This window comes from Schistocerca piceifrons, chromosome 6, assembly GCF_021461385.2.
Source record: "Schistocerca piceifrons isolate TAMUIC-IGC-003096 chromosome 6, iqSchPice1.1, whole genome shotgun sequence".
NCBI classification, from domain to species: Eukaryota; Metazoa; Arthropoda; class Insecta; order Orthoptera; family Acrididae; genus Schistocerca; species Schistocerca piceifrons.
This window is the reverse complement of record NC_060143.1, coordinates 129,717,620-129,733,001: the sequence shown is the minus strand read 5'-3', so window position 1 is coordinate 129,733,001 and position 15,382 is coordinate 129,717,620. Positions and strand designations below refer to the sequence as shown.

The 15,382-nt window shown below is 37.1% G+C and overlaps 1 protein-coding gene and 1 long non-coding RNA gene across 2 annotated transcripts in view; one reads left to right on the top strand and one right to left on the bottom strand.

Moving 5' to 3' along the window:
* The window catches only part of LOC124802491 (glutathione synthetase-like), a 138,191-nt gene that overhangs the window by 6,868 nt on the left and 115,941 nt on the right, over positions 1-15,382 (bottom strand). The window contains exons 7-10 of the mRNA XM_047263306.1: positions 14,807-14,880; positions 14,548-14,712; positions 9,379-9,640; positions 741-1,018 (exon numbers count right to left, since the gene is read on the bottom strand). Of these exons, the coding sequence (XP_047119262.1) occupies positions 741-1,018; positions 9,379-9,640; positions 14,548-14,712; positions 14,807-14,880 (779 nt within the window). The remainder of the gene's footprint in view (positions 1-740; positions 1,019-9,378; positions 9,641-14,547; positions 14,713-14,806; positions 14,881-15,382) is intronic.
* The window catches only part of LOC124802492, a 93,707-nt gene that overhangs the window by 16,860 nt on the left and 61,465 nt on the right, over positions 1-15,382 (top strand). The window lies entirely within an intron of this gene.

Sequence of the window (15,382 nt, the reverse complement as noted above, 5' to 3'; positions counted from 1 at the left end):
TCATTACAGTAGCTGTAACACAACCCTTTCCTGTGTTATCAAAAACAATTATGAAAAGTGCTGACAGAACTTTCCCTTGTCTTTCAATCCTTGTCTTGCTGTAATACACCTGCCACAATGACGTGATGTCTAGTATTTCAGTAGCAGCAACCTCTTTAAAATGAAATTTACCTTGTTTGCAAGTTAAGAAATATATCTTGACATCATGCACAGCAAACAATCTGTCCTGTTGCCTTAGTTTCCTTTTTATAATGCCGAACTCTCTGTCACAGGGTAAAAACCTAGTGCCTATTCACTTTTAAAGGGGATGAATATTAACTGATGCTCCTATAAAAATGACATTGTTTTTCAGAAACCTATAGAACGTACACTAACCGAAGGACTGGACCCATTTAATGTCAGTTTGTGCAGTTACATATGTACTATCTGAAGCAATGGCGAACTCGAAATCACCAAATTATGGACTGATGCCCTTTTAAAAAGTATACAGTTCATTTACATGAGAATTTTCAAACAATAAAAGTTAGAAAATACATAACAATGAGCACTTAGCTAGGGTTAAGTGTCCTCAAATCTAGGTGGTCTGGTAATTTAAATAACCTTTTTTAATTAATGCTAAAGAAAATGACTTCTTTACTGCAATGAATGAAAATAGAGAAATTCAAATGAAAAAAATCACTTAAAATAAATCACAGTAATCACTGCCATAAACTATCTGTAATGAATAAAAAGATACATACCCAATCACAACACCAAAGATCCCTAATTCTGACACAACATCTGTTGGTTCAGGTAAATTGTTCTGCCCTGGTCTTACAATATAATTTTTTTGTACTGGAGGAGCTATTCGTTCCATAAGTATCCAAGCAGTTCTCTCTTTGGAAGATTTCATTTTTTCTACTATTTCCCGAATCTTTTGTCCATATACATTGTTACCTCCTCCTTCACGTTGTGGTTTTAAAACATATCGTTCTGGATTTGCAATAGCCATATCTACAGCCCTGTCACCATGTTCATCCTTAATAGATCCATTAAAAAAAAGAGAGAGATTATTTTTATTACTATCATTATTATAACAGACACATTAGTTTTAAGTTAACAGGATACTTATGTTAAACTTCACTTCATATGAAAACAGTAACAATCTAACAATTCATGGATTTCATATCTGAAAATGTGTTGTGGTACCTTTATTGGGTCACTATCTTGTTCGTGGTGGCTATTTTGGATCACTATCTTGTTCTATTATGTAGATAGGTATATTATTATTCCATATCATTCATGGCGAGGAGACCACAATGATTTACGACAGTTCAGTTCATAGAATATTGCTATCTATCAAATGTTATTTGGCTTTGCGAAAAAATTTAAGGGCAAATAGAAAACAACAAAAGAGAGGAAAATAGCACACAGAGATATACAAAGGCAGAACAAAAAATAACAATTCTGAAATAAGTATGTTTAACACTACTGTGCAACTGTGATTTATTTAAGCACTATTACATTTTTGCCCTTCAAGAACAGTCACAGTATGACATTTAGACAACCTCCTAGATCAGGGGCAGGCAAACATTGCACGTGGCTCATGAGCACACAGCGCTGCACGTGTGCTGCTCGCGTGCAATCGTCGAACGAGACAGTGCCGACAGCCTGCAGGTTGCGGCAGTGTAGTACCAGGCCAAATGGCTCTGAGCACTATGGGACTTAACTACTGTGGTCATCAGTCCCCTAGAACGTAGAACTACTTAAACCTAACTAACCTAAGGACATCACACACATCCATGCCCGAGGCAGGATTCGAACTTGCGACCGTAGCAGTCGCGCGGTTCCGGACTGCGAGCCTAGAACCGCTAGACCACCGCGGCCGGCAGTACCAGGCTAAGCTGCGGACGTTGAAGCGAAGCGACCACTACGTAGTGAACGTTGTATTTCAATAACCGGAAAATGCAGAGTGAATCAAGGAAACAGAGAATTGGAGATTTGCTATCTTTTAAAAAGGAATGGGAGAATCATTTGTTCTCTGTGGAAAACCATGAAAATTGGAAATGTGTAATATGTGACAGTATTCTAACTGGTGAGCGGAAGTTTAATATTGAACGCCATTATAATAAATTTCAGTATGTTGCCGTTCTTAGTGCAATAAAAGAAGAATTTCTCAAGCGATTTGGGGATGTATCTTACTTATCCCAAGGTTTTGAATAGTTCTTGAGAGAATCTGGTTTTTGTAGATGATATTCATCTCAGTTTGCAAATGGAATTAATAGATCTACAGTGTAATTCTCATCTGAGAGACAAGTTCCTTTTGGCAAGACATGTAATAGATTTTTATCACGACTTTCCACAGTAAGAGTTTCCTCGTCTCCATCGTGAAGCCATGAAGATAGTCAATGTTGGGCTCGACATACTTTTGTGAGAGATTTTTTTCTGTTATGAAAATTAATAAGTCTCGGTTAAGAGCAAACATCAGTAATGAAAATTTACGTAACTGTTTGCGTTTGTCTGTACGTAGAAATTTTGTTCCAGACATTAAACGTATTGTAAACTCCACATGTGATAATTAAATAAAACGTATCGTAGGTAATAGGTACTCTTTCAAGCCATGATTACTTTCAAGCCCTCCTACTAACCTTATTCCTTCATTTAGTAAAGCAGGCCAGGAAACAAAACGCATTACAAGGGAAGAAGCGGAGAGACGGTATGGTGGGGAGGGGTGAGAAGCGGGTGGCCCGCTTGCCCCTGTGTGCACGCAGAACACCTGTTAACTGCACACGTGCATGTGCACCGCACACGTGCAGAATTCCTGCCCGCCCCTGTCCTAGATGGTGTACCCTGGACAATGATGTTAACATGGCACAGCGGCAAAAAGTTTACACAGCTATGGTGATTGGGTGCATTAATGCTGCTGGTCCATAAGAAGGCAAATGGAGCAAACTAGCGATTCTAACATGAAGAGTGCAAATGTGTGTCATTTAAACATAGAAGACTATATGAGGACAAAGGGAGAAACCCTAAAAAAAAAAAAAAAAAAAATTAACGACAGAAAGTGTAAGCATCACACTCTCACAAGAAACTCGTATGACTACTGAAACCATCAAGTGACTCAAAATACGAAGATGAACTCCTAGGAAATTTAGACACAAAAGTAATACCAGTAGAACATCTGATAGGCTTACAATTGGGGAGCTGACAATCTATAATGCCTATACACCTCCATCATAGAAATGTTCCATAGATATTTTACCCAAGGCTAATTACCCAGCAGTGTAAGCCAGTGATTTTAGCTCTCAACTTACCAGATGGGGCTATTTGAAATCCACAACTGAAGGCATCGAATTAAATGACTGGGCAGACAATCAGGATTTACATATGTTTAGGCCAAGGATAAAGCAACCTTCAAATCAAATGCGTGGGGCACAATGTTGACACCTGACCTCACCTTCGTCACACACGGAGCAATCAGCACACCAGTGCAAGCTACAGGAAGGGTCCTTGGGGTGATCCCACGGAGCCAGCACATGCTGGTAATTGTAGAGTTATAAAAAGTCCCCCCAAATCCCACAATGGAACATGAGGAAAGCTTACTGGATTAAATATCAGTCCTACATTGAGAAAACAATAAATCAGATACTGCCGAAACCTGTGAACTCCAAAAGATTCACAAACCTAATACATAAAATAGCCCCAAAATGCTAATCCTCATGGGGTTATGAAGGAATACACCACACTGCTGGATGAAAGAATGTGAAATACTAATGGAGAAATTTCAGAAGAGCAGGGACAACGAGATGCGGAACAACTGGCAAATACCATGAATGAGGAGTGCAGGAGTAATGGGAGGAAGCACTGAAAAAAATCTATATTTTACTCATTCTAGCAGAAAGAGCTTGGGCCTGCTGCGGAAATTAGGTGGTGCCACACAATCTCACATGCCATCTCTTGGTTCTGGTCCATCTGAGATTTCCACTGTCCAGAAACAGACCCCCAAAATACAAATGAATACAGCCAAGAAGAAACAGATTTCTTGAAATCTGAAAAATATATTAATTAATAATCCAATCAAAATGGACATCATCAAAGAAGTGGAAACAGAGGAGATTACCCAGGCCTTGAAGCAAATGAAGACAGGCAAAGCGGCTGGACTTACGAGATACTACAAGAATTTTTAAAGAAATTAGGAATTTTAGGAAGGAGTGTGCAGGCCAAACTCTATGCAGTATGCATCAGAATGGGTGCTGTCCCTAAGATCTGGAAAGAAGCAAAAGTCACTGTGATGCTGAAACCTGAAAACTCTGGAGATAACTCAAAGAATTTCTGACTGATACCCCTGCTGTGTACCTTCTATAAACTATTCCCAAGAAAATTGCTGACTATATTAACTCTGTACATTGAAGTCAACCTTCCTACACACCAAGTAAGTTTTTGAGAAGATAGAAATTGTTGCAGTCAAGTGCTGTCCCTCACAACAATATTGAGAAAGGCTTCCACAAAAAAAAGAGGAAAACCAGCCTGGTTCTTGCCAATGTTACATCAGCTTATGACACAGTATGGACTGAGGGTCTACTGTTTAACCTAACTAGAATCATTAAATGTAAACAGACTTATGCTTCACTCAAAAACATGCTAACAGACAGGAAAGTCAAGGTTCCCCTTCATGGCATGAGCAGCAAGAGCATGATTCTGAATAATGGTGTGCGAGAGTTCGGAACTAACACCCATTCTTTTCAGTCTATACATTGGCGACATGCCAGACACAAAATCACATACATTTACATATGTGGGTGACCTGTTCATCACATATCTAAGTAAAAATCTTAACCTCAAAAAAATATTGAATGCAGATCTGGAAGTACCGAACACTTTCTACTCCAAGTCGCATCTTCATCCAAACCCTAATAAAACAATCAGCAACGTAATGCACCTTCACAAAAGAGACTCAAAATGTAAACTACAACTCCCTATAAATGGCCAAAACATCAGGCATGAGGATAAGTCCACATACTTGGGGAGAAAATAGATCACACTAACATATAGCTCACATCCAGATGATACAAAACAAATGAAAATCCCATAATGCCATTCTGATGAAACTACCTGAAATGAAAGGTAGTTGTGGAGACAACACATTGAGGACTTCAGTGCTAGCCCTTGGCTGCAGCATGACTGAATAGTGTTCACCAGTCAGGATGAGAAGTGCACCCATATTTAAAGTGGACGCCCAACAAAAGAAGACAATGCAGATAATCTCTGGAAATTTTGGGCCGCTCCATATGTCTGCCTCCCCATCCTAGCAAACATAGAGCCTCCCACCTCAATTAGGCGATCACAGATAGCTACAAGATCATAAAGAAAAATCCAAGACAACCCAGAACTCCCTACACACCAAGATGTAGCATCTCTAAACAGTCTTAAATCCAGGTCACCTTTATGGAAAATCGGAAAAGAACTGCAAGGCTTTGACTCAAAGATGGCTCGGAAAGAGCTATGGGCTGTAAGTCAGCGTAAGAACTGAAACTCGGTGGATGATCACAACAAGACGATTGATGGATCCAACCTCCCGAGGAAACTGTCGACAATTCTGAACCTTGTCAGGATGAGTGTTTGTAGATGTAAGCAACTGATGAATGAAAGTTGTCTATCGGACAGTCCTGATTGTGAGTATGGGGAAATCCAATAAATGGACCATTTACTTGTGTATGAAGTGCACGGTCATGAAGGTAGTCTGAAGGACATAGACAGACACTCAGACTTGGCCACAGAGTGGCTCAAGAACTTTAGTGATATTGTTTGATATTATAAGAACATATGTAAAGAATATCGTAACTCAGTATAGAGCTATTAGAATACATACATTATGTGATGAAAGTCTTTGTAAATGATGGATGAGAAAATAATCAAAAAATGGAATATCCAGATGGGATGTAACAATGTTATGAAAAGGAAAGTAGCTACTCATCATATAGAGGAGATGCTGAGTCGCAGACAGGCACAACAAAAAGACCGTCACAATATATGCTTTCGGCCAACAAGGCCTTAGTCAAAAACAGATATCTCTCTCTCTCTCTCTCTCTCTCTCTCTCTCTCTCTCTCTCTCTCTCTATCTCTATCTCACACACACACACACACACACACACACACAGAAATGCAACTCGCACACATGACTGCAGCCTCAGGCAGCTGAAGCCACACTGCCAGTGTCTGTCATCTATTTTCGACGAAGGCCTTGGTGACTGAAAGCTTATATTGTAACATTTTTTTTTTTTTGGCACCTATCTGTGACTCAGAATGAGTAAATAAATAACAGTATTTCCTAAGAGTGATTTAAGAGGACAGAAAACCTAAATAAAGAACATACTACAACAATTATTCCATCAAACACATGGATCAGGGAATTGTCAAGGGTTGAAAAAATGACTGATTTTTATGAAAAGAAATGAAGATGGACAGAAACATAGCCATGTAAATGCTTCACGAATTAATGCAGCAAGTTTTGCGCTGGATGCCAAGATAAAAGAAAAAAAAGAGATCACAATCTAAAACAAGTAAGTGCATTTGATTTTATATATTTTTATACTGACAGAGGTCAAGTAGTTTTTGTATGTTGAAAACAATGACACATCATGAAGGTAATTCAAGCTCTATGAAATAAACAAATTCTAAATTATTTTGAAGAAAATAAGATCTTCAAAGAGAGTTTGGTCTCATATCAGATATGTGTACAATTAAAGCTGCTGTGTCATTTCTGATCAAGTGCATGAAAGAACTGGAAAGCAGATAGTAGATTTTTTTTTTTTATTTGTCAACAGCTTTTGCCACTGTGCCCCATGAGATATTAAACTAAGAGCAACTCTATGGTTTTACATTGAGCCTGGGTACTTGCCAGAGTATGTGGGTGTTTCTCAAGATGCAATAAAAGCTCCAGTCTTACTTGTTGTTTTTATTAGTGACTTGTGTAACATAATGCGACAATCCACATGCAATTATTTATTTGCTGTTGATCAAATTGTCCTTACAACATTAGGGACACCAGAAATGCTGAAATATGAAATAGATCAGACCACTGATAATGTTAAAGCCTGGTATAATGTCAACTCCCTATGTATCAATGAAGATAAAGCACAGAACCTAAATATTAGATGGAACCCCAAAACACAATTGGAGCAGGGAATAAATGCTGTTAATTTCTTTGTGACGACAATTTGCTCCAAACTGTCTACAAATGATTGCATAAAACTTGGTATGTAAAATCAGTAAAGGTATATTTTGCCCTGAGGAAACTACAAATTTGTGTTAGTTTTCCAGTGCTGAAAGTTGCCATTATGCCCTAATACAGAGTTATATAGCATGTGGTACCATTCTGTGGAGCCACAAAAAGAAAGCAAGTGAAATATTCCAGTTATAAGAGAAGGAAGTGCTGATAAAATGCAGCATGGCACTCTCAGAATTGACTGTAGACCTAGCTTCAGAAAACTAAATATGATGACTGTGTCATCATTATACACCTTGCAACGTGTAAGCACGACAAGGAGAACTACTGTAGATATGAGTAAACTTAAATTAGCAGTATTTACAGTTAAACATCAGATCATCATTTCCTCCACACAAAATAAACTGAACAATGACAGCATGACACCTTACTGAATCAGTAGGTAATAGAATATTTGTTGTAAAGTTCAGTGCATAATAGTTACTTTGTTCTTTATTTATTTATTTATTTATCAGAAAGCACATTGGTGCAAGGCTACTAGCTGTGGCATTCAAAGCTAAGAAGGAAATTGTATTGGTTTTATGTAAAAGAATTTAACATTTAATATGTAATGGATATTATTGTTACTTTATTTAGACCGTGAAAATGGTCAAGGTTTGATTATTTAAAGATGTTAAAATGTAAAATAATGTAGGATAAGCTGTAGCCAATCAGATGGACGGCTTCAGGAAAGTCTGGAGACACCAAAGGGACGGTTCGGATGCAGACGCGAAAGCGGACGGTCGGTCTTTAGGCAGCTAGGAAGTGAAATGACTTAGAAAATTTCGCGTTGTGTGATATCATGGGACTTAAGTCTCTGAGCGCTGAGCAGCAGGGCGCCTGGGGTGAACTCTTAACTTTTTGCAAAGATAACGAGGTGGAATATTAGACTTTTATTTCGCGATGAGATTGTGAATGATCGAACTGTGTCAAATGGATATGCGCTCGAGTGTAACAGTAACTCCAAATACGACCACTTTCGTTATTAGTTTGCTTTCTGAATAAACATTATTCTAATCAAATTGAAACTGTGTCGCCTACATCATTTATGGGTCGTTAATTTAGTTGGGAGGACTGCAATAGACAAACTACATAACTTTTTCAGAACTAAGAGTCCAACGTTTCTGAAAAGAAAGAGATTTACAATTGGTTACCTTTACATGTTTTGACTTGCGGCATTGAGATCTGAACTTTCGATGCAAAAACAAAATATGTGTGAGACCCCTTGAAAAACAAGACAGGGATTATGCAGGTATAATGAAGAAGATATACATGTATTTATGGAACACAACCTACGACCAGCTTAGAGACAGGAGTGATGACACTTTCTGCAGGACCTGACCATCATTTTGCAGGACAATGCTCAAGCACTTACAGTGCAAGCTGTTACTGATTTGTTTGACTGATGGAGCTGCTAAGTGCTAAATGCAGTAGCAAGAGTAAACATGACTTGTTATCATTCCACTGTAACTTAAAGTGTTTTGTAAACAAATCAAACCCTTCAGTGTTACACCAGAGACAATTAGGAAGCTACCAGATTAACAATTCAAAACAAAAATTGAAGAGTTTCAATTAGAACTAAATCCTTATGAAGTTCTTGAATTTTTAACTGATGCTATGAAAAGGATGTGATTTTAATATGTTTATTATTGTACATTAGTAGTCATTAGTAGGATGGCCATGGTCCAGTAATGGAAATCAAATGGCTGATGATAAAAGTTGATCTTTTGTGCATTTGGTTTTTATTTTTTATTTTACAAATCAAATGATTACTACTGTTGAGATAAACAGTACTTAACTGTAAAAATCCTTGTTGTGTTTTAAAAGAGACTTTAACAACAGCTAAGTTTGAATGATTATTCTTTGTTAAAATAGGAATGGAAGAAGTGACTGAAGCCTCTTTTAACTGCTCTGCATGTTAACTGCGAGTATGTTTAATAAATAATTAAACAACGCATAGTATTTTAAATGTCCTCATTTTTACTAAAAAGACAAACATCAAAACAAAACGAAACTCCTACTGTTCTAGTAATAGTATAAATTTAAAATGCACAGTTTGAAAACAAAAAATAGAGGAAGATATATATAAAAAAAAAAAAAAACAGATTTCTCATTGCCACATGGCAGGCACTCACAAAATCAAGGGAATAGAGACCTGTGAAGATCTCTCTGATGGCCTCCACTTTTGCTGAGTCAGTGATAAAACGTTCCAAGCATCCAGGATGTGCTAGTGCCTGCTGAACTTTCTTAGTTCCTGCAAGATGATAATGAATACTTGGACATTTGATGGCTTTTGAGCGCTCTATCAGCAAACGAGTCTTCCAGCCTTCAGCTCCTCCATACTGAGCTGGTTCATATGCAGTACGGTAATACACAACAGCCACCTCATGACCATCGCTAAGGGCATAAATAATACTGTATGAGAAAAAACTGCAACAACAATGATTAACCATAAGAACAATTATAATCAAAGCTTCAAATAAAGTACAACAGGTACCTACAAGTGCATAAAATGGTGATCTGGTCAAAGGAGACACCAATGAAAGGTTGTGCATTAAACTTCTGAAATGTATCTCTTTCCTGTGCAATAAACAACATGTATTAATTTCAATAGTTTAGAAGCAGTATGAAATGCAGGAACAACCAATTTCTTCTTCTGTTGCTATAACAGTAATCTCTGAAAATTTCAACTTCTGTTTGTACTACCACAGTTTATCACATAAGGTCAAGAGAAACTATACACTTCTACAATAATGCAATAGAATGATACTCCAAATATCCCGGAATTTAATCTATGTACAAAAATAGCATATTGTATACGTGAGTTCAACAAAAGGCAGGAATGCATGGCACTTTTCAGTACATATTTTTGCCCTTTTACCCAAATTTAACGTTTCGTATACTCCATATATTCTATGTTCAGAGCAAAAATTCACATACTGAATAATATACGAAGACGACTGCTACAGCAACAGTGATAATTAACAACATGCTTTTGCACGTTTGCGAATCTGCTGTGACTGCATTTGTCTCTATATATTTGATGATAATTAGATCCAGATTGCTCTAGTTGGTAAAGTGCTTTATCAGTGTCAGCCAGAGCAAATAAGCCAATTTGTTTATTCAGGTCAACGAGTCACTGACTGGATTTGTGGCCAAGAAATTTGTAAGTACATTCTCTGGAGGCATAAACAGAACACAATCAAGCTCATCATGGAGAAGTAGAAAGGCAGCACTCTGCCAAATCTCTATGTCCTCATCTGCTGGGGTAGTCCATAGGTAACCTTGTTGTGAAGTATTTATGCAACATAAAACTTAACATTTTCAGTATATTTGTTTAACCTGATTATATGGGCCAGGAAACTAAAGCAAATAAGTTTTATAATGTTCAGCATTACACAACTGCGACAAAGTATGATTCCTTTTGACAAAGAACAAATTTAAAAATGGCAAATACAAGCCCATACATCATTGATTTGATCTCTGATTTAACAAGCCATCAGACAAATTAGGAATATGATGGGAATTAACTGTCTTACACAAAATATTTGATGTAAAAATGCTCATATACAATGCAAATAATTTCAATTGGGAAGTCTAACATTCTTTGGTGTATTACAGGGCACTGCTTATGTTGTGAATAAAGTTTTTGCAAATAACTTTAATGTGATAACTGTCTAAAATAGGTACAATATGCATCAACTGTTCCTTGAGAGTATTTTCATTCTGTCATTGCAACTACAAAAAACGTTTGTTTTTTCATCAGATGCGTTTAGCTTTATTGAGGTAAACTGGACTGTAATTAAGTTATTTAAATTTTGAGTGGCTTTACTTTCAGAAAACAGTTCATTAACAATATGTTGGTTTTCATTTATGGTGATTTACATTTGATTTAAAACTTCCTGGCAGATTAAAACTGTGTGCCGGGCCGAGACTCTAACTCGGGACCGTTACCTTTCGTGGGCAAGTGCTCTAACCAACTGAGCTACCCAAGCACGACTCATGCCCCATCCTCACAGCCTTACTTCTGCCAGTACCTTGTCTCCTACCTTCCAAACTTTACAGAAGCAGAGTGAAAATCTCATTCTGGAAACATCACCCAGGCTGTGGCTAAGCCATGTCTCCGCAATATCCTTTCTTTCAGGAGTGCTAGTTCTGCAAGGTTCGCAGGAGAGCTTCTGTAAAGTTTGGAAAGTAGGAGACGAGGTACTGACAGAAGTAAGGCTGTGAGGACGGGGCGTGAGTCATGCTTGGGTAGCTCAGTTGGCTAGAGTACTTGCTCGCGAAAGGCAAAGGTCCCGAGTTCGAGTCTCGGCCCAGCACACAGTTTTAATCTGCCAGGAAGTTCCATAACAGCACACACTCCGCTGCAGAGTGAAAATCTCATTCTGGATACATTTGATTTATCACCTACATTTGGAAATGCTGTCTGCTGGCACATGAGTATGTTTTTAATGTTGTGGTCTTTAGTTGCTCTGCAGAATCACTCTTTTGTTTATGTTTTACACAGCACACCCCTCGCGCACCACTGTTTTCTGTTTGTTTTTATACTTTAAGTATGTATTGTGGTTTGTGTTTTGTAGTGCTGCCAACATAACACTGCCACTACTTTGTCTTTATTTTTAGTTTATTGTATGTGTGTAATTCTATGTAATTATGTTGTTGTGTATTTGAATACTGTGTAAGAGTAGTGACGGGAGTGAGGGAGGGGTGGGTAGGAGAGGGTAAAGGATAGAAAAGGCTCTTTTCTCTTTCATGTAATGTCATCAATTATTTTAAATAGAGTCTGGTTTCCAATACTTACTTGGTCATTGAGCAACTATTTATTTTTCAAATGTTGAAGGGTTTGTACCCTATTTCCTTATATCCTTTCACAATTTCTACAACTGGGCTGATAGATACCAGATCATTAATATTAGTCTGGTTTTAATTTTAGCTTTGGGATGTGCTTTCGTATAGAGCTGCTTGTTTCGTAAGCAATGTTTATGCCTTGTTTCTTGAATATGTTACTTATTTTATGTGTGAATTTGTTGTGGCAGGTTATTGTATGACTTTTTTTGTAGTGGTGCAACTTGTATGCTTAGTGTGGTTTGATTAGTATTTTTCATTACTTTTCTGTTTAGTTTGTCTAGCATTGTTTCTTTGTGTCCATTTTTAATGCTGTTTGTTTTATAACGATGTGATGATCATAAGAATCACTACAGACACACCTCCTCTCTTTCCAAGTCATTAACACAAAATAAACATATGCTCAATTTCCAAATAAATACTGGAAACAAGACATATAAAATAACCGATGAAATCATATGAAAGAGAAAAGAGCCTTTTCCATCCTTCATCCTCTCCCACCCAATTTCAATTCACTTCTAGCTCCTCACCTTCTCGTCCAACTCACAATCCATTACACTATTATAAACTTTTGTTCGCTCATCAAGGTTTCTCCCTCCCCCATAAAAAAAAAATAAATAAATAAAAAAAACAAAAAAAACCTCCATCACTATTCTTATAGAGTATATAAATACACAAAAAAAATTAAATAAATTACACACATACAAAAAAAGAGTATAGGTCAAAAACAAAGTAGTGGCAGTGTTATGTTGGCAGGACTATAAAACACAAACCACAATACATACTTGGAAGTATAAAAACAAACAGAAAACAGTGGTGTGCGGGGGTGGTGTGCAATGTAAAACATAAAAACTGCATGGATCTGTAGAGCAACTAAAGGCCACAACTATCAGTGTCTTAAGAAGAAAAACATCAATGATGTGCTAGCAGATGGCATTTTCCAATGTAGACAAGAAATCAAGCGGAAATAACAGAGTAAAAACCAACATATGGTTAACAAACTTTTACGATCTTAGAGCAAATTAAAATGTAAATAACTTAACTACAGACCACTGACAATGCTAAACCTTAATAAAGCTAAATGCATCTGGTGGGGGGGAAAAACTATTTTTGATAGTTGCAAGGACAGAATGAAAATTCCCTTAGGAATATTAAAGCAACTAAGGACAATATGGCCACACAAATGAAGAAATCAACTGTTTCATTTAATACACCTTTTTAGCATAATTATTTATGTCATTTGAAAAATCTAACCAAGTGAACTATTGAAACCAGTCATAGATCTTTTCTGGTTCAGAGTCGACATTACAAGAGAATGGCGATTTTTAACTGAAACACATGGCACATAACTAAGATGTGATTGTAAGGGAGACAGCAGAGGCATTGAGTCGTCGACAGATGCACACAAAAGAGAAAGAAAACTTGTCTTTTCTGTGTGTACATCAAAGACTCAATTGCTTCTGCTATTCAGTGAGTGGCCTCCTTTACTCTTAAATTACTTACATTCTACCTGAACTTTCCTTACTATAAAGGTTAGATAGTGATTTTTCTGCAAATTATCTGAAGTGTAATTTGACACTGTGGGATCCTAGCTAGACAAGACAGAAGACTTCAGAACATCCAAAGACCACTTGAAAACTTGAAACAGTTTTTTTCTAGTAATGTACAAGTACTCATTCTTGTATTTTTCTTTATACAAATCCATCTTTCGTCAGAGGCATGTTGACCATCATATCTGGAAGGTCTGCTCGAAAGCTCTATTGCTTTCGGTACTCGTTTTGACTGAGGCTTTGTTTGATTGTTGAAAGCAATGATGATATATTACCACTGACTTGCTATGCCTATCATAGTTCTTTGCATTAATATTTTGTTGTGCACTATGTGGTCAGTGCTTGACACACATTTCCTCATGTCAGTAAGGTTTATGATTTATCCACCACTATTTAAAAAGGCTGATAGCAGTGCTTGCACATTGGCTGATTGGGTTGCCAAATCCCTAAGACAATTGCTGAATGACAGATGTGGGAGAAATGAGGAGACCGGAAGACGGTTTGTGAACAACATGCATAAACAGAAATGTTTAATGAGCTGGAGGAAGGAGGAGGAAAAGGAAGAGTGAATATTTTAAGATCAGAATACGTATAAGGAAGAAGGTCTGGTCATGTTGCAGATGGAAAAATTATACTTAAATTTTCATGATCTGGTTGCCATGTCGCTTCCACAAATTTTCAGCTGATTTCAACAGCATTTCACAGAATATGATGAAACTTACAGGGTACGTACACAGCACAATTTATTTGTTAATTGTATAGTGGCACCCAAATTAAAACAGTGTCTGGTGTCCTCTCTCTAAAACGTACAGTGGTGTGAAGTACATAATATGACTAGAGATGGAACGGACTTCAATACCCAAATAAAAGCATATTAATAAAATTATATGTAAGAAAGCTACTCACACAAAAAGAGCCTTGTTGTCAGTCAGTTTTGCTTGTTCTTTAAGGTCACTGAATCTTCGACGTAGAACACCGACATCAGGATGATTTTCTCGAATGTAAAATTCATGAAAGCGCTGGTCACAAATATTATATGTGACGTCTTCAACCACTATCATTATAACAGCTCTGAAACATTATGTATCACATATATAGATTTAAACTATAGAATGCCAATTATATACATAGCAACTGATGTAAGAAAATAATTATTTATACTTACTTTGGATTATCATAAATTTTCCATGCTTTTATCATTCCCCCACACAGCCCAGCAAGAGCTGAATTAGGTGGAAGCTAGAACAATAAAAGTTATTTCAGAAAAATTTACAAACATTGTGAGGAATACGGGGTCAATATGTCAGCTGGACAGTACCTTACGTCTTTTCTATTTTCTGAGTAGTTACCAAGTAGTACCTCAACAGCAAATTTATGAATGTACCAGCAAATGTGGTACATAAATATATAATGAACTGATAAATAAACGTGATAAGCATGACCTACTGTGCCACAGTGCAAAAAACCTATATACATCTCTTTTATATATATTAACCTTACTTAATATCAGAGTTATGATGGACGCAAATGTAAAAGATTTAGATACAGTTTCCTAGCTTCACAAGCTCTTGACTGCAATTAGATGATTTCAACAATGCATAGCAAAATGGGGAAAATCTAAGGAAATGAGGCCCATCCACTGTGGGTTAATTAAAGATGGAACATAAGCATGGATTGGCAAAGGACCAGGAGATAATCAGCCCTATCCTTGCAAAGGAACGATCTAAACACTCACCTTAAT